The 21,120-nt window shown below is 36.9% G+C and overlaps 1 protein-coding gene across 2 annotated transcripts in view; it reads left to right on the forward strand.

Annotated features, from left to right (window-relative positions):
• Positions 1 to 21,120, forward strand: part of Cdk8 (cyclin dependent kinase 8) — a 200,291-nt gene that overhangs the window by 178,310 nt on the left and 861 nt on the right. For both annotated transcript variants that reach the window (XM_004854819.4, XM_004854820.4), the window contains exons 13-14: positions 20,468 to 20,544; positions 21,017 to 21,104. In XM_004854819.4, the coding sequence (XP_004854876.1) occupies positions 20,468 to 20,544; positions 21,017 to 21,083 (144 nt within the window). In that variant the 3' untranslated portion in view covers positions 21,084 to 21,104. The remainder of the gene's footprint in view (positions 1 to 20,467; positions 20,545 to 21,016; positions 21,105 to 21,120) is intronic.

Consider the following 21,120-nt stretch of genomic DNA (forward strand, 5'->3'; position numbering starts at 1 on the left):
ACTTGATTTCAGCTATGACTGTGGTGGTGGGACACTGGGGAATAGCAACCAACATTTCTGGCACAGCTTACCAGAGCCCCAGTGGTCAATAATGACTTTTCCTTTAAGTACTGAGGTTCTGCGATCTGACTCTGGATTATTACTTGGATCACTGAATACTGGGGAAGAAGTTTGGTGGCATTGTACTAAAGGAAGAAGATTTTTAAGAACTCATAATTAGAGTTTTTAGACATTCATAAACATTCAAAAATATGTACCTGGCATGGTGACACATGCTTGTAAACCTATCACTCTGGGAGGCTGAGCCAGGAGGATTGCATGTTTGAGCCCAGCCTGGGCAAGTTAGTGACTTAGCAAGATCCTGTCTCAAAATAAAGAAATAAACAAAAAATAGAAATCTGGATATAGCTCAGTGTACTGGTACTTCTGGGGAAAAAAGCATATGGAGGAATTTAAAAAGCCAGCATGCATGCCAAAAGGAAAACATAGATTCAGAAATGACCAGGAAGGACAATAAGCGTTCACTTTGTGGTGATTCCTGGCATACAGCAAACCCTGATTAAGGGAGATAATATAATTTTGAGTTTCCACATTATAATTCTAATGTTATTTTTCAAAAAAGAACAAACAAGACATACAAAAATCAGGAAAGTATGGCCCATTTAAAGCAACAAAATAAATTGACATAAAGTGTTCATGAAGCTCGGATACTGGACTTAATAGACAAAGATATGAATATGAATTAAGAGATATAATGTACAAAAAGAAATGAAAAAATATGGAACTGAAAAACAATAACTGAGATAAAAATACACTAAAAGGGCTCAAAAAACGTTTTGAGTATATAGAAGAAAAAATCAGTGAACTTGAAAATAGGACCATTGAACTTTTCAAGATGATAAAAAGAAATAAAAAAGAATGAAGAAGGGTAAGCAGAACTTAGAGCTATGAGACACAGATGTGAAGGAACATATGCATTTTCTGAATGCTTAAAGAAGGAAAGAGGAAGAGAGGTTATTTAAAGAAATAATGGCTCAAAACTTGTTAAGTTTTATAAAGGATATGAATATAAACATCTGGAAAATTTAAATAACTTCAAATAGAACGAACTCAAAGAGAGCCACACAAAGACACACATTATAATCAAACTGTTGAAATACAGCAACAAGGGAGAAATGATTTGTCACATACAAGAGATCCTTAATAAGATTATCAGGTGATTTATCATGAAAAATTTTGGAGGACAGAAGGCAATAAATTAAAATATTTGAAGTGTTGAAAGAAAACCTTATCAAATGAGAATTCTATATCTGAAAGAACCATCTTTCAAAAATGAGAGAGCAGTTGGGGAAACCTCAGATAAACAAGAGCTGAGAGTTTTCATTACCACTAAACCTACCCTATTAGAAATAGAGTACTAAAGGGGGTCCTTCAGATAGAAATTAAAGAATATTAGATAGTGACTCAGTCATATAAATATATAAAAGAACTCTAAAAGGTAAATATATAGACAATATAAAAGCCAATATTGTAATTTTGGCTTATAACTCCATTTTTTGTTTTCTACAGGATTTAAAATACAAATGTATAAAAATTATTTGTGTTATTGGGTATGCAGTGTATAAAGACATAATCTGGAGTCCCAAAATGGTGGAGCAGTAAGTGTCAGCAACTCAGTTTCTCCAGGACAAAGTGTCTAGAGTCTGAAAAACAATAGCTTGAAGAGGAATTGAAGTAAGTGGAGGTTACCCAGGAACCATGAGGGAGCTGACACAGGGGAAGAAAATAGGACTAAATGATACACAAGAAATATATCACACCATAGAGGAGAGACTGTGCAGTGCTGCTGACAGTGGCTGGCTAACCACCAGCTGGGAGGCAAAATGAAACTAACAAGGTTTTTGCTCAAGAAGAACCAGAGAACTGCATCAGACCCAAAAGAATCATCTGCAGTTGGAACCACCAAGGAAAATGCAGGACACTGCATCAGAGTAGTCCTTCATAGTCAACAGTTGGTGAATGACTTCAGTACAAGTGCCCAAAGCCACAATCGTAGAACAAGAGCTGAAGGGATGCCGTTGTGGGGAAGGGCTGAATGTTTGAACCTGGGTCCCAGAGCAGCTGCCTGGATGCTTCATACTCCCAAATTCCCAAAGTGGATGAGGGAAAAACAGTCACGGGAGACTGCAGGCAGTTGAAAACCAGACTGAAAGGAATCCTGCTGAGAGGCTGGGCCTGGTGAGCACAGATCCAGCTCCTACAGCCAGAGGCAGGGTTCAGCTTTATGGTAGGATTGAGTTAGGTAGAACACACTTGCACTGTGTTCTCACTCTAAGCAGATCTCTACTCCCAGCACTGTTCTGGGGGCAGACTGCCACCATAGACTTCCAGCATGAACAGAGACATGTCCTGGTTTGAGCTCTGCTCCTTAACCCTAGGCTGAGAAAAAGAGCCTGTCTAAAACAATAGAGAATTTTTTCTTTTATTATTTTTTATTTGATTATATTTTTTAAGTTTTTTCATTTTTTATTTTTATTTTACTTTTAAAAATATTTTTGTTCTTTGCTGTTTTCCTCCTTCTGTACATTTTCCCCACAGTTTTACTCCACCATTTTACCCTTTTTTCTTTTATGAGCATGTCTGTGTATGTGTGCTTGTCTTCTTCTTGCCTTTTTTCTCCAAATGTAGTTTATAGATGGTAAGGCAATTCTCCCTTGTCCCTTTAAGTCTCTTCTACTTTAATCCATATCTCTGACTGACTTCTTTCTCCCATGTCTTATTCATTCTCAATTACTCTTTTCTTTCCTCTCCCCCTTTTCATTTCTCTGCCATTAACTTTTTCTCTAAAATTTGTATAAGTCAGAATCTTTTCCCACCCCCATTTCTTACTACCAATTTTGTGCCAAATTTTCCTTGTTATTCCCTTCTAAATATGTGACACATAAATACCATCATTAGGATACTTTGCCCTCCTCCTATTTCCTCCTTCCCATACCACTGAGCAGAGGACTTATTTTTTAAAAAAATACAAAAAACCCCACCTTTTTTGTTATTTCATTTTTCTCTTCTCTTTCTCTCTTTGGCATTACCCAGTCCCCAATCTCCTGGGCTTTAGATAATTGATTCTATAAAATTATTGTTGAATGGCATTTTTCAGCATTAGAGGAAACATAGCCATTACATTATTTCAGGTTAACTGTGGGTCAAGGCGTGAGTTGTTATGATGCTTATAACTGCGGATTTCTTCTCTAGGCTAAATGGAGACCCATGGTGTGTTATTTATCAGCTAGCCCTGATGGACACCACTGTAAGGGATTAGCCTGTAACTGCTGTAGCTGACTTAATTGCATATGAATAATTCTTGCTGCCGGTAAACTTGTTTGCCAAATCCACCATTGATAAGGAAAAGTTTTAGATAACTTAATAGATTGAATATTAAGGTAGTTGTAGAAGCAAAATAAGTAATGTGTTCTTTTAAGATTTGCTTTTCCCGTAACTCCTTGTTTAAGGTGAGGATTATCTGACTCTAACCAGTAACTTCATTAGCCTTACAAAGTTGCCATGCCAGGGTGAATTTACAATGTATATGTGCCTATCTTGTGTCTGTGACTTGTAAATAGGAACTGGAATTATATTTACATATCAAAGACCACTAGGGATGAGATAATGGCTAAAAAGGATATAAAAAGGGAAATGCTGAACAAAGGGGACACGGATATTGACCGGACTGGTTTCTGGCATTCCCATCCACTTGCGAGAAGAATTCTGTGTCTCTGTTTATTTCTTTCCGAGATTTCTGCAACATTTGGTGCAACATTTGGTGCGTTGGCTGGGAATCGGGAATGAAATAGCCCTTTTGGTCATCAGCCCGAACCCCACCCCACCGGAGGAAGCAGCTCTCTGTCTCCTCGAGAGGAAAGTCGTGCCCCTGGGACTAATTTGCTAGGCTCCCCAATAGGACACAGAGATCCGCTCACCGGGCGGAGGTTTGCCTGAACCCGAAGAGACTACAGAATGAGGACTGCTGTTCTTGGTGTCTCATCTGTCTCTTTCCTTTTCTGGGTGAGAAACCACAGGAAACCCCCTAGTTGTTAACTTTCGGTTTTGCCTTGTGAATTTGTATTCTGTAACTTTGGGCAAATACACCATAGGGGCCTGATCACCCCTTGTGCTTTGCCATTTGGAAAGATAGCTCCTCTCATTTGTTTTGGTTCAGTTTATGAACTTTGGGCAAACAGTGCAGGGGCCCAGTCACCCCTTGTGCTTTGCCATTTGGGGAGGTAGCTTCTTTCATTTGTTTTGGTTACGGTTAGGGGGTCTCCTGGGAGGGAATGTGATAACTCCTGAATAAATGTGTGAGTGAAAGAGTTCTGGATAGGCGAGTATGTGAAAGGATCTGCGGAACAAGACAGAGGGAGGAAGCGCTTGCGCTTAAGGAGTCCTCCCCAGTGGTAGAATTTGTGTGTGGTCGCATTTAACAAAGGCATAATGGTGAGCTTAGGTGACAGCCCACCTTAGCCTGAAGGGACCTTAAAATGGCTGAGAAGCCCGAAGCCAGGCAGGCCAGTGAGTGATCCCCCACCTTTGTCTTGTGTCTCCACCCAAGGGCACCCATACACACCAACACTCCCATCGGCCCATTGTGGGAACAGAAACATCACATCCTACTGTTTTGGAATGCATGCTTAGGAATTTTAAGAAAGGTTTTACTGGAAATTATGGTATTAAGATGAAACCCCAAAACTTAGAGCCCTTTGTGAGTTAGAATGGCCCAAGCTTTGCCTAGCTTGGCCAACTGAGAGATCCCTAGGTGAGGGTCTCTTCTGGTCCGTCTGGCTAACAGTCACCACCCCTGGACAGGAATATCCAGATCAATTTCCCTATATTGATTTATGGCTTAAATTGTGCCCCAGAATGCCTCCTTGGCTTCATATGTGTGCCCTAGAAGCAAAAAACAACAACCTGGTCCTCTGTCAGAAAGGGGACGATGCTGAAAAGTAACCGGTCCTTTCAGATCCAGACTTTTCCCATTTTTTTTAGTTGCTAAATTCACAAGTTTGAAGGAGGTGGGGACAAAAGCATGAAAACTGCTTGGCTTCAGAGAACCAATGCTGTGTCAGATTCAGAGAGGATTGAATAGGACTTACACTCAAATTTTAAAAATTAGTAAGAAAAAATAAGTAATGGATTAAAAACAACTGAAAAAGCTCTGAAGGACAGAAAGCTAGAGAAAGTAAGAAATTTTACAAGAGTTACAAATTTTAGCTAATTGGTAAACGTATCTGTGTTTCAGTTTGAAAAGTTAGAAATTTTAGTTAATTGATAAATGTATCTGTGTTTCAGTTTGAGTTGATGTTTAATTGGTGTGCTTAAAGTATTGTACATTGCAAATTCTTCAATTGTAATTATAAGGTTAACTTGCTCTTTTCTGTACTTTGTTGATAAAAAAAAAACCTCAAGGTTACTACCATTCTATTGGCAGCCAACCAAATTTAAAGTGTAACAATCTGAGAATGAAAAAAGGGACACTTTAAAATTTTAACAGCTAAAGACTAGTTTGTGATAAAAGGTCTATAGTGAGATAAAAAAATATATATTTAAAAGTTATAACTAAAAGAGATACAATTTTGATATAAAAAAATTTTGTATGTTTGTCTTGTTAAAAAGATTTAAAAAAATACAAGACCAGAAGGCCTAGGTATGTCAAAAGATGCACGAAAGTGATTTATCAAAAAAAAAAATGTATGTTTCTTGTTTTCAACTATGTTATAAAAGGTTTAAATATGTTTACATTAGTTGTCATCAAAGGGTTAAATTCTAAATATGTTACTATAATATGTGTACATTGGTCATCTTCAAAGGGTTTAAGAGCCAACAGGTTACAATATGACCTGCTGTATAATGAGTTAGAAAAAAAACTGTTGGAAAAAGGCACAAATATGTCAGACCAAGGTACAATATTTGAGATTTGACTTTAAAAAGGATAAAAAGAAGAGGCTTGGTCCAGAGAAAAAAGTCATTTATTCTCTGCCAAGACCCCTCCAAAATGCTTCAATTATTTGATTCCATCTTTGCTATCCATTGTCCTATTTGGGAGGACTGTGAAAAACTTTGTAGAACTTTGTTAACCTCTAAAATATACACAGAGTTTTCGGAAAAATTAAAAAGTTAATTGCACTAGAATACCGGGTACTATGCAGAATCCAGATGCTTGATATGAACAGCAATTCCCAGTAAATGTGCAGCCCAATTGCGATCTCAATACCCAAGCAGGACAGGAAAACTTGAGAAGTTATCAGACAGCCCTTTCAGCAGGAATGCGGGCTGCAAGTAAAAGGCCTACAAATATGCTTAAAGTGCTAGAAACAGCAGGAGCCCAATGAGAGCCCTGAGAGATTTTATGAGTAGCTCTGTAAAGTTTACAGAATGTATACACCTTTTGATCCTACTGTTCCTGAAAAACATCAGCTAATTAATACAACTTTTGTAACCCGGTCAGCACCAGACATTAGAAGGAAAATCCAAAGGCAGGAGACTTGGGAAGGCATGAATATAACGCAATTGTTGCAATTGGCTGGGAAAGTGTATGTGAATAGACAGTGAAAGAGAAAGAGAGCCAGGAAGGAAGATAGCAGTAGGTATGGGAGCCAAGGAAGAGAAGGAAAAAGAAAGACAAGGCTCAAGGAAAAGAAAAAGCAGGACTTGAAGGAAAGGAAGGATACTGGCACGTTGTTGCCTGTGATGAGGACAGTGACGGACACAGACCGGGCTCGATGCAGCTAGGCCCCCATGAGCCCATGGTCGATATATAGATAGGGGCCAAAGTGTGTCCTTAAGGGTGGAGAGTGGCGCAGAACACTCAGTGGTGACAGCTCCAGTTGCCCCTCTGAGTGGAGAGCGCATCCAAGTGATTGATGCCACTGGAATTTCAGAAAAGCGCCAGGTTTGCTATGAAGGGACATGTGGAATTGGAGGACATAAAGTGAAACATGAATCCTTGTATATGCCAGAATGTCCTAGCCCCTTACTAGGAAGAGATTTATTATCTAAATTGGGAGCTACAGTAACTTTCACCCAATGAGGAAATGCATCTCTGCATTTAGACCCAGGAAGAGATCTCATCATGATAGTAACAACTAAAAGAGAGGGTGAATGGCAGTGTTGCAATGTGGATGATGTTTTCCAGGCTCCACAAGAATTAAGAACTATGTTTCCTAGAGTATGGACAGAGGAATCACCCCCAGGCTTAGCTAAGAATCATCCACCCACAGTTATAAAATTAAATGACAATTCGGCCCCATTGGTGTAAAACAATACCCAATGTCCAGGCAAGCCCAAATTGGAATTAAACCCCATATCATGAGATTAAAGGAATTGGGGTTTATTAGAGAATGTATGTCACCTTGGAACACCCCTTTGCTGCCTGTTCAGAAACCCGATGGGGACTATAGGCCAGTGCAAGATCTACGGGCTGTAAATGGCTGCACCCAGTGGTCCCTAACCCCTATGCTGTGTTGGGTCTGATACTCCCAGAAGCAGCATGGTTTACTTGTTTGGACTTAAAAGATGCCTTCTTTTGCCTTCTCAACACTCCCCTCAGTCAACCCATCTTTGCATTTGAATGGGAAGACCCGAGTGATGGGAAAAAGATTCAGTTTACTTGGACTAGATTGCCACAGGGATTTAAAACTCACCCATGCTTTTTGGGGAAGCCCTAGCCAAGGACTTGCTTGCCTTCCCCACAGAACAATATAGTTGTGTCCTACTGCAGTATGTGGCTGACTTACTCTTACACAGCTCAACCCAAGAACGGTGCTGGGAAGGCACCAAAAAGTTGTTGCTGCACTTACAAGAAAACTGGATGTAAGGTATCATGGGAAAAAGCCCAGATTTGTGTACAGCATGTTAAATATTTAGGATTTCAAATAACACAGGGCATGCATTGCCTAGGAAATAAAAAAACAGGTTATTAGTGCCATCCCTAAACCCCAAACCAAGAAGCAGCTGGCAGTTTCTTGGGGCGGCAGGCTTCTGTAGAATTTGGATTCCGGGTTTTACAGAAATCTCTAAACTCCTTTATGAAGCCCTAAAGGGACAGGAGGAGAATCATCTGCATTGGACTACAGAACAGGAGGAAGCTTTTAAAAAATTAAAATTGACTTAGGCAGCCACCCCAGCCCTAGGCATACCAGATGTAAAATGGCCTTTTACTCTATATGTGACTGAAAAAAAAACCCAGGTGGCCCTTGGAATGTTGACCCAAGAAGTAGGCCCATGGAATCAACCGGTGGCATATTTGTCTAAGAATTTAGATTCAGTATCAAAAGTATGGCCTCACTGTTTTTGGGCCTTAGCAACTTCAGTTCTGTTGATTCAAAAAAACAGACAAGCTGACTTTTTAGGTCAGGAGCTGACTGTGCAGGTTCCACACCCGGTCCTAGAACTGCTAAACACAAGGGAGCATCATTGGCTGTCAGATAATTGGGTTACTCAGTATCAAGCCCTTCTCTGTGAGAATCCCCACTTGTGGTTTATTTCTGTAAAAACTTTAAATCCTGCTACCTTCTTGCCCACGGAGACAGGCCCTCCCAATCATGACTGCTTGAGTGTCACTGATGAGCTCTTTTCCAGCCACCCTGACTTGCAAATGACACCCTTGTCCGATGCTGACCTCGTTCTGTTCACGGATGTGAGCAGCTTCATGGAAGATGGGGTTCATCATGCTGGATATGCGGTAACCATGAAGGATGAGGTGGTCCTAGCCAGGGCCATCGGTGCAATGTGCTAAGCTCTGGGCACTCATACAGGCACTCCAATGGGCAGAGGGTAAAAAAGGTATATATATCTATACAGACTTTTGCTATGCATTTGCTACATTATACATCATTGGCATGATTTACCGAGAGTGAGGTCTTCTCATGGCAGAAGGGAAGCTAATTAAAAATAAACAGGGAATTATACAGTTGCTAGAGGCAGTGTGGGAACCTAGCAAAGTCACAGTAATATATTGTTCAGGACATTAGAAAGGCAAAGACTCCATTGCACAAGGTAACAATAAAGCTGATGCTGAAAGCTGAGAAAGACAACACACTCAAAGCCCTGCTCTCACCACTCTGGAGGCCGGTGAGTCAACGCACGGCTGAAGAATACCAACAAGGACGACATGGGTTATTGTGTTGTGCCAGATCACCACTGCCTTAAGTTTCTTTGTTTTCAAACTACGAGTGTTTAGGCCTAGTTATGAAAAGTTTGATGAACAATATGTGACTTTTAAAACGTTAAAATGGGAACCGGAAGGCTATGCGTTTACAATATTCTTTGATAAAAACATTATGGGGGACCTGGGGATAACTTCTGGCTGTGGGGGCCTATTCTAATGAAAAATTATATTGCAAAGAGAAAACACAAGTTTGGATCAATGGCTCCCTTGTTGGATGAGCCAGTGGTAATTGCAACAATTGTAAACAAGGTCAGTGTAATCCTATATCTATGTATATGCCAGAAGGAGTAATATATTTCATTAAGACAAGAAATTTAAAAAGATCTTGAGGAAATTCGAGACACACTTCAGGCTTTAGAAACCCGTCACTACAAAATAGGGCTGCTCTCAATTTGCTCAGAAAGGAGGGACTTGCTTATTTCTTGGTGAAGAGAGTTGTTGATATGCTAATAAATCTGGTATAGTACAAGAATCACTAGGCAAACAAAGATCAGATCAAGGCTCTTGATGAGAAATTTGGTATAGGAGAGCTGTCCTATGGGATTAATTTTACTTGGGCAGAATGACAAAAACTTGGATAGGACCTCTTCTGAGTCCCCTTCTTGTTATAATATTAATATTAATGTTTGGTCCTTGTGTCATCCAGTGGATTTCAAAATTTATACGGTAGCACAGTGCTGCAGCTCAAGACTACCAAATGCTAGTGTTTAAAAAATGTAGGTAAACTGGATAGAACTTGTAATGGATAGAAGAATTATCCCAAAGTAAACAGAGGGAGGAATGATACAGGAAAAGTTTTAGATAACTTAATAGATTGAATATTAAGGTAGTTGTAGAAGCAAAATAAGTAATGTGTTCTTTTAAGATTTGCTTTTCCTGTAACTCCTTGTTTAAGGTGAGGATTATCTGACTCTAACCAGTAACTTCATTAAACTAACAAAGTTACCATGCCAGGGTGAATTTACAATGTATATGGCCTATCTTGTGTCTGTGACTTGTAAATAGGAACTGGAATTATATTTACATATCAAAGACCACTAGGGATGAGATAATGGCTAAAAAGGATATAAAAAGGGAAATGCTGAACAAAGGGGACACAGATATTGACCAGACTGGTTTCTGGCATTCCTGTCTGCTTGTGAGAAGAAATTTTATTATTTTATCCAAATTCTGTGTCTCTGTGTATTTCTTTCCGAGATTTCTGCAACACCATCACACCCAGGGAGAGAAATAGCAAGAGTTCCTAACTCAAGAATTTGGACTGGATCAGATTCTGCAAGAATGCCTGAACCTGGCAGAAAGAAGTCTTGAGTCTGAGTTAATTTTAGTACTGGGGGGAGGGATCAGAGGAGTTATTGGGGTGTGAGCACTCAGACTCTGGCAAAGAAGCTACTTGGGAATCACATATGCAGTGTCTCATTGGGATATTTAATCTGTGTTCCATCAGACATCTTATAGTTTAAGTTTTTATATGTTCCTTGATTTACTTAGTAGTGTGGGATATTATGTTCTTTTATAGTTTACTGTGTTTATTAAGTTCTAACTTTTGTATATTTGTTCTTTTGTTGGCTCTGATTTAATAGCTGTCTAGGTTCTCTCCCTTGTGTTAGCTTCCTATCTAGTTTCTTTATCTCAAACCCCACCCCGAGACATTATTAACATATTTCTTTATTCTTTTTCCAACTACATAAACTCCTCTCCCAAGTCTTTAAACTCCCCATACTTAGCTCCCTCACAGTCACTCCTATCTTCTCTCCTAATATTCCTCGGTCCTCCCCATTCTAAGCCTTTGGCTCTTCCATATCTTACCTAGCTTATGGTCCTCCCTATCAGGAAGTTCTGACAACCACATAGATCTCCTCAATCACAAAGCAAACCCCCTTTCTGCCATATCTCACCCTTGCCCCCATAAAATATCACCGAAAACTCTCAATACTAAACCTTCAACTCAGCTAAAAGTGCTCCAATAAAATCAGACCCCACATCAACCTTTTCTTCTCAGCCACCACTATTTCCCCATTGAAACCACCTCCTTGGTGTCTAACACAACACCTTCCATTCTCCCCAGCCCACCTCACCTACCTCATTGCAGAACAACCACAAATAATAAACTGTCATAATGTGCATAGAGAATAGACAATAAGGAGAATGTAACTGCAAGAACTATTGTATAGAAGTGTTATAAGATTGACTCTGTGGATGCTGTTATAACCAGAAGTAATTCTTTTGGCAAGACAGAGATGAAGTTACTTGAAGAAAATAATGGAAGGAGTAAATACTAGCACTGGATATACAAAGCTGAAAATTATTCACAAGGAGACAACATCCTACTAAAAATCTCTATATAAGCCACAGACTCTCCTCATTTCTCTAGACCCTGACTTGCAGTAATGCCTCCAAAAGAGGAAGGGGAAAAAGAGGGGACCATCTATACTTTTGAAAAGATATCTATCTATTTAGAGAGATAAAGATAGATGATTGATAGATAGATAGATGGATGGATGGATGGATAGATAGATAGATAGATAGATAGATAGATAGATAGATGCATGTATATGTACAGACACACAGGAGAATGGAGAAGCAAGGAAATAGATCTCGGAAACATGCCCCTAGTTCTCCCAAGGCAGAGCAAGGGATCATAAAGGGAAAAGAAAACAAATACCAGATAGCAGAAATCTATGAAAAGTTCATAGAAGGAATGAAGAAAATAAATGAGTTCAAAGAGGAACCAAAAGATCACAGCAATTTCACTCAATATGCCCATGGGGAATTTTTGGAAAATAGGTTAAAAAAAAAATGGACAAGATAACCAAAATAGTCCAAAATTTGAATGACAGATTCAATAATGGAATCCTGTAGAATTCATACATTGCAGAAATGAGTAACATGAAGATAGACAGATATTGAGGACAAAATAGTGAATTATGATAAAGTGCTCAAAGAAGCCCAGAAGAAAATAAGAGAATAAAAGAAGACTATCGAGCAGCTGCTAGACGAAAACAAGTAGATAAATCTAAGGCTAATCGGAGTTAGAGAAAAACTAGAAAATAGCGCAGATGGATTCAACAACATGCTTACAGAAATCATGCAAGAAATTTTCCCAAATATAAGAAAACAGTTTAAAATACAAATAAGTGATGCTTATAGAGCACCAAACATCATGATGAAAAAAGAAGCTCAAGAAGGCATATGTTTATTAAATTACCAGATAGCCAGCAAAAAATTTGGAATTTTAAAAGCAGCCAGAGAAAAACAAAAAATCACACATTAAAGTAAACCAATTAGAATCACAGAAGACTTCTCAACACAAACCTTAAAGGCCAGAAGAGCTTGAAGTATTTCAAGTGCTAAGAGTAAGTAACTTCCAACCCATAACTTACCTAGCAAAGCTATCCTCCAAAATAGGCAGTTTCCATGAAATTAGGTATTTCCGTGAAAAAGACCAGCTCAGAAGATACATGAGTGCTAATAAACTAGCACTAGAGAAAATACTTAAGAATATTCTTGACAGAAGCAATGAATTATAGACAGCTAAAAACTCAGGAAACTAGTGAGGTCAGTGGATAAATAGCAACAAAAAATATCAGGAAAAGAAAAATTAAAGGATACATTAAGAGATAAAGAAAGTATGATAGTAGGTAACCAACACATCTCAATAATATTTCTCAATGTTAATGGCCTCAACTCTCCAATTAAAAGACCCAGACTGACAGACTGGATCAAAAAACAGAATCCAACAATCTGTTGCATTCAATAAACTCATCTAATCCAAAAAGATATTCATAGACTAAAAATTTAAGGATGGAAAACAACATTTCATTCACCAGGGCTCTGAAAACAAACAGAGATAGCAATTCTATTATCAGACATGGTAAACATCAAGCTAAAACTGATTAGAAGAGACAAGGTCACTATATACTAGTTAAGGAAACAATCCAATAAGAAGAGATAACATTAATAAGTATATATGCACCTATTACTGGAACACCTATCTTCATAAAAACTGCTGAAATTAAAAGATCAAATAAACACAAACACAATCAGGATTTTGACACCCCACTTTCAAAAGGAGATACATCAATAGAAGAGATACATCACAAGGAAATACAACAAAAATCCAATAAAAAAATTTCAGAACTGAACCACACCCTTGAACATATAGACTTAATGGATAAATACAGAGTATTCCATCCCTCTACAACAGAGTATACATTCTCTTTAGCAGCACATGGTACTTTTTCCAAAATAGGTCACATACTAGTCCACGAAGACTGCTTAAGTAAATATGAAAGAATAGAAATTACCCTGTGCATACTATCAGGCCACTGTGCAAAGAAAATAAAAATCAACAACAGAAGAAATTTCAGAAAAGGCAAAATCTCCTGGAAAATTAACAATATACTCCTAAAGAACCAGTGGGTCACAGAATAAATTTTAAAATTTCTGGAAGTTAATGACAATGACAGTAAAACTCATTGAAACTTTTGAAACACTATGAAAGCAGTTCTAAGAGGAAAATTCTTCACAATCAATGCTCACATTAGGAAACTAGACCAAGCTCAAATAGACAACCTTGTGATAAATCTTAATATATTTGAGAAACAACAACAAACCAGCCCCAAACCAACTTAAGAAGGGAAATTATAAAAATGAGAGTGGAAACCAATGAAATTTAGACTAGAAAAACTATTTTTAAAAAACAAATTGGATAGCTGGTTCTTTGAAAAAATAAATAAAATAGATAGACCCCTAGCCAGACTTTACCAAGAGAAAGTAAGAAAAGACTCACCTCAATGCAATTGGGACTGAAAAAGGTGAAATCACAACAAGCACTGTGGAAATCCAGAAGATATAACTACTCTGAGAAATTATATTACAGCAAATAAGCAAATTTTGAATGGACAGATTCCTACACATAAACAAAACTAATCCAAGAGATATAAATATGATTAACAATCCAATAACAAGCAATGAAATAAACATAGTAATAAAGAATCCACCAATTTAAAAAAGTGCAGGACCTGAAGGATTCACTGCTGTATTCTATAAAACCTTAAGGATGTTGTATGACACATACTCCTCAAGCTCTTTGAAGAAATTGAAAGATATGGAGTGCTTCCAAACTCATTTATGGAGGCCAGCATCAACCTGATCCCAAAACTGTATAAAAACCTAATTAAAAAAAGAAAACTAAGGCCAGGGATTTAGCTCAGTGGTTCCGCCACCTGCCTCGCAAGCTCAAGGTCCCAAGTTCAATCCCCAGTACCAAAAAAAATTTTTTTAAAGCTTAAAAAAAAACTATAGGCCAATCTCTGTAATGAACATAGATGCAAAAATTATCAACAAGATTTTAGCAAATAGAATGCAGCACATTATCAAAAAGATGATACATCATAATCAAATAGGTTTCATTCCAGAGATGCAAGGATGATTCAACATACGTAAGTCAATAAATGTAATAGATCACATAAACAGAAACAAGGTTAAAAAACCATGTGATCACATCAATAGATGGAGAAAAGGCTTTCAACAAAATCCACTATCACTTCATGATAAAAAAAAACTCTAAGAAAACAGATAGAGAAGGGTCACATCTGAATATGATAAAAGCTATATATGACAAACCAATAGTCTGCATCATACTAAATGAGGAAAAACTAAAAACATTTCTTCTAAAATCAGGAAGAAGACAAGGATGCCCACTATCACCACTTCTATTCAACATACTACTTGAAATATTAGTTAGAGTAATTAGGAAAGAGATAGAAATAAAGGCAAACACAGAGGAAAAGAAGAACTCAAATTATCATTATTTGCAGATGACATGACACTCTACATAGAAAACCCAAAGAACTCCAACAAAAAACCTCTTAGAAGTAATAAGCAAATTCAGCAATGTAGCAAGATACAAGATCAACACATAAAAATCACTGACATTTGTATGTACCAATAATGAACTTGAGGAGAAGAAAATTACGAAAACAACACCATTCACAGTAGCGTCAAGAAAAATGAAGTACCAAGGAATTGACCTAACCATGGAAGTGAAAGAGCTCTACAGAGAAAACTACAATACTCTGAAAAAGGAGATTGAAGAGGACATCAGAAAATGTAATGATGTCCCCAACTCCTGAATAGGCAGAATAAATATTGTTAAAATGACCATATTCCCAAAACTGTTATACAGTTTCATTGCAGTCCCAATCAAAATACCAACAGCATACTTTACAAATCTAGAGAAAATAATCCTAAAATTTGTATGGAGCCAGAAGCAATTTTGGGTAACAAGAGAAAAGCAGGAGGCATAGCAATACTGACTTTAAGCTATACTACAAAGCACTAGTAATAAAAATGGAATGGTAAAAAAAAGCGGGGGGGGGGGATGATCTTGGAACAAAAATAGATATGCAGATCAATGGAAGAGAACTGAGGATGCAGAAACTTCCCTACACACATTCAGCTATCTGATCTTTGACAAAGGGACCCAAAACATATGTTGGAGAAAAGATAGCCTATTCAACAAATCAACAAATGGTGCTGGGAAAACCAGTTATCTGTTTACAGAAGATTAAAACTGGACCCTTATCTCTCACCATTTACCAAATTGAAAAAAAATGGATCAAAGATCTAAACATTAAAACAGAAATATTAAACCTACTGGAAGACAAAATAGATAAAACAAAGATATAGGTGTAGGAAAAGATTTTCTAAACAGAACCTCAATTGCACAAGAAATAACAGCAAGAATCCACAAATGGGATTATATCAGACTATAAAGCTCTGTACAGCAAAAGAATCAGTCAGTAGAGTGAAGAGACAACCTACAGGATGGGCAAAAAATGTTTCCACCTATTCCTCAGACAGAGACTAATATCTAGAATATACAAAGAACTCCAAAAAATTAAGCTACCTAAAATTAAAGACCAGGACAAGAGAAATGAACAGACACATCACGGAGGAAGAAATATAAATGGTCAACAAGTATATGAAAAAATGCTCAACATCTCTGCCTATTAGAGAAATGGAAAATAAAACAATGCTAAGATTCCATCTTACTTCAGATAGAATGGCAGTCCTTAAGAAATCAAACAATAACAAATGTTGGCAAGGTTGTGGTGAAAAAAGGAACCCTTTTCCCTTCATTGTTGGTGGGAATGTAAACTAGTACAACCATTATGGAAATCAGTATGGAGATTTCTCAAAGAACTGAAATTAGAAATTCCATATGTCCAGCAATCCCCCGCCAGGTATCTTTCCCAAAGAACTTAAGACAACATGCTACAGCGATACATGCAATGTTTATAGCAGCCCATTTTTTACGAAAAGCTAAATCCTGGAAACCGCCTATATACCCATCAACTTGATAAAGAAAATGTGATATCTAAATATAATACTGTGCTATAGAGCATGACAGATTTGTGACGTTGTAGGAAAATTGATGCACCTGGAAAATATACTGTTGAATGAAATAAACCAGACACATATGTTTAAATACCATTTGAGTGAGGCAAAGTACAAACAGAGTTATAAAGGATGGATAGGAGACCACAAGATGGATCTCTTGCAATAGGGAAGTGGTCCAAGTGATCCAAGGGAGGTGAGGAGGAGGGGAAGGAGAAATAAGTAGAATAAATATATGCCATGTACAGGAACCTAACAATCTTAATTAGTGAAAACATATATGATACAACATATAATATCCACAAGAATGAACAAATGGGATCAGGGAATTGGAGGAGGGAGGCAGGGAGAGGGACAGGGAAGGGGGTTAAAAAAAGAAAGAAAGAAGTTGTGCAATGTATATGTAACCACTCCCCAAGATAATTGTAAACTGCAAACATGTACTAATAAAAAAAGTAATCTGATATCAATAATGGAAAGAGGGGAGGATGTCATAGAAGAGCAGAGTTTTCTATGTTATTGAAATGATGTTGGTATAAATTTAATTCAATTGTTATAACTTCAGGATGTTAAATGTGATCCTTGTGGTAGCCACAAAGAAAATAGCTATAGAACGTACACAAACAAATTAAGAAGGGAGTCAAAACACTTCAGTAGAAAAAATCAACTGAACACAAAAGAAGGCAGTAATGTATGAAACAAGGGAATCGATATTCATCGGGCATATAGAAAACTAAAATGAAGATGTTAGAAGTAACATTCTCCTTATCAGTAGTTACTTTAAATGTAAATGCATTATATTCTCCAATCAAGACAGGGATTGCCAGAATGAATTTTTTATAAAACATAAACTATCTATGTAGACCTAGTGACAAAAATAGGTTGAAAGTGAAATATGGACATGAGCTAAATTAAACCTCTCCTCCTTTAAAACAAATAGACTATGGAAAAAAGATAGTATACACAAATAATAAAAAGAGAGCTGGTTTAGCTATACTGTTGCCCATCCACAAATATAGCCAACTACAGTTTTATGTACTATTTAGTTAGGCCTGTAATGCTTGTGTCTGTACTGAATTTGTCCCGACTTTTTTTCTCATCATTATTCCATAAGCAATACAATGTAACAGCTATTTACATAGCATTTAGCTTGTATTAGGTATTTATAAATAATCTACAAGTGATTTAAAGTATACAGGAGGATGTACGTAGCAAATACCATGCTATGCTGTATAAGGAACTGGAGCATGCATGGATTTTGGTATCTACAAGGAGTCCTAGAAACAATCCCCCCATGGATACTGAAAGATGGTTATACTAATATCAGACAAAGTAGACCTCAAACCCAAAATATTACAAAGAAAAAGAAGTACATTATAATAAGAGGCTCACTACCACAAGAAGATATAGCAATTATAAACACACACTAACAGAAACTCTAAATATCCTCTGTACACTTCCTATTCATGCCTTCCCCCATATCAAGAATCAGCAAATGGGATTATATCAAATTTTAAAAACTTGTACACAATAAAGAAAACAACCTAGAGAGTGAAAAGAACCTACAGAATGGGAAAAAATTATTTGCCAGCTACTCCTTGGACACCAAACTAATATCTAGAATATGTAAAGAACTCAAAAAACTTAGCCCTTCCACATAAAAAACTCAATTTAAAAAATGGGCAACTTAAATACATTTACCCTTCTCAGATGAAGAAGTACAAACAGCCATGAATACATGAAAAAAATACTCAATATCTGTGGACATTAGAGAAATGCGAATTAAAATGCTTTTCTGTCTCCTGACCCTTGTGGGATCCCAGTTATACACACCCTTGGATATTGTCCCACAACTCATTTTTCTATTCTGGGTTTTAAAAAATATTTATTTTCAGTGTATTTTACTTTTTTTTTTTTTTTTTTTGGTGCCGGGGATTGAACTCGGGTCCTTGTGCTTGTGAGGCAGCGGCAGAACCACTGAGCTAAATCCCTGGCCAATTTTACTTTTTATAGTTTCTGTTGTTCTATCATCAAGATTCCCCATCCCCACCAGCTCCTTCCTGCATCATAAATTGCGGCTTAAATGCTAGCCACCTGAACTGCTCTTCATTTAGTACACCAAAGACCACTGGGCTTTATTTGGATCCCTTTTCTGTGCTGCAGCAAACTACTTCCACACAGTAGTAAAACACCTCATTTGTTTCTCAGGGACCGCAGTATTGGAATTCCTATTCTCTGATATTTGAAAAACAATTTTTAAATATTTTTGTTCAATTTTCTAATTGTTTAAGGGAGAAATGTAAGTTTAGTCCCCTTCTCCTTCTGTCTTAGTGGATGAAGATGTGATGCTTCAATATCTACTTACAATATTCAATTAAGTTACAAATATTTAAATTACACATTGAATAGATTATTTTAGAATACTGTTGTTTCCCACTCTAATTTATATGATGTGATTCTATTCAAGCTCCTGTACACATCTTTGACTTTAGGGCTTTTGTCACTGTTGCAAACTCTTTTAGTTGTCCTAAAGTATCATCTTTATGCCACCAAGGTTGTTTGAGATAAAGTATTATTTAACTTTTTATGTATGTTGCTATCATTGGAAATTTTATTCAGCTACAAGCATACCTTCACATCGTAGGAAACAGCTAGATGTCCCTTATCTTTTTTTTTAAATTTGGCAATCTCCATATATAAAACACTTCCTGGGTGGCTTTTTAAGAGACTTTTTAAGGCTTGTTTATAACACAACCAACAACTTTAACGGGATGTATCACAACTCCAGAAATAATTACTATATACTATACCTGTTCAATTTATCTTTTTTTAAACACCCATTCCATTGTATGAACACTATAATCATCCAAAAATTAGCATTTCAAGGTCATTTTAGAGTAAGGTTGTGAGATAAAATAGGTGTACCTTTAAATTCGAATTACAGATAAATGACAATTTTTAGAGTAATAATATTTCAAATATTGCATGGATATTCTTATATTTAAAAATGTTTATTGGAAATTCAGGTTTTTTGTGTTTTGTTTTGTTTCGTTTTGTTTTGTTTGAGACAGGGTCTTGCTATGTAGTTCAAGCTGGCCTTGAACCAATGGTGACCCTCCTGCCTCAACTCTGGAGCACTTAGATTACAGGCATGCCCCACCACACCCAGCCAAATCCTGTATTTTTAGTTGGTGAACCTGGCAGCCCTATTTTAGACCATTGTATCTACCTCAACCAAACTTTATAAGATGTTGCTTATTTGCAACATTTTGAGTAATGATACTGAGAACCTCACTTTATATGAAGGCATAAGCAGTGATTTCCACCATCACTTTTTTTTTCCTAAGAATGTAATACACTCTTAAATATATTGCCAAGTATTTCCCCCTAGTGAGAGGTAGAAATCAATCCAGACCAAAATACAATCAGCCTTGTGGGTTTCTCAATCACAGATTCAACCAACTGAGTATTTTTTTAAATTGCTTCTGTACTGATTATGTGACTTCTTTCCTGCTATTCCTGAACAATACAATACATGGCATTTACCTTGTATTAGGTATTATAAGAGATCTAGAGATTATTTATAGTATATGAGAGGATGTGCATAAGTTCTATATAAATACTACTCATTTTATGTAAGGAACTTGAGCATTCACAGATTTAGGTATCTGTGGGAGTCCTGGAGCCAATATCCTCCTATACCAAGGATGAACTATATTAAGAAGACATGGTTGACAATTCTCTGAATACACCAGGACACAAACTAAAATTAAAATATTATGCTGTTCATTAACATGGGTTTGGATTGGATAAGAATGCTTGGTTTTCTTTTCATGTTTTCAGATTTACTTTCCTGGATCTTTTGGCATACAGGGCAAATGTCATCTTTATCACAGCCATCCTGACTACACGGATTGCAGGTACTGTATTTCCTCAGTCACACTTGCCAGGGAGGCCATTTAAATGGCAAATTATAATATCTATGAAGAAATGTTCCTTTCCCTTTAATCCTGTTGGTTGTTTTTTTTTAAAAAGTAAGTCTTAAGGACTGAATTTCTTCATAAAACTAGACATGTTTTCTTCATTTATTTTTAGACATCATAACTTGCATGCTTTCATTTCTCCTTCTATATTATTTAGAAAGAATAATTCAATTTTCCCAGTAGTTTAGAATCCTGGTGAGGTGTCAGATCTTTATTAACTTAACTTGTTCTGTCATTTTATTAAATTAAGAAAAAAAATATCCACTTGCCACTTTGGATCCTGGTTTAAAGTCTATGAAAAACTGCTCAGTTTTTTTGTGGCTCCTGATTCTCCTTAGATAATATCAAATTGTACCCCACTTGATTCATTTCCTGTGATTCACAAAATCATTTTTGTTCTGTCCCTAAGGATACAAATTGGAAGTAAAGTGATAAAACTTGGAAGTAATGCAATAAAACCTCCCTGGGAAGCATGAGAATCTTGGATTAAGCAGCTGGTAAGTTTAAGATCTT

This window comes from Heterocephalus glaber, unplaced genomic scaffold (assembly GCF_053883595.1).
Source record: "Heterocephalus glaber isolate CG9 unplaced genomic scaffold, H.glaber_assembly_v1.0 deba00001719, whole genome shotgun sequence".
NCBI classification, from domain to species: Eukaryota; Metazoa; Chordata; class Mammalia; order Rodentia; family Bathyergidae; genus Heterocephalus; species Heterocephalus glaber.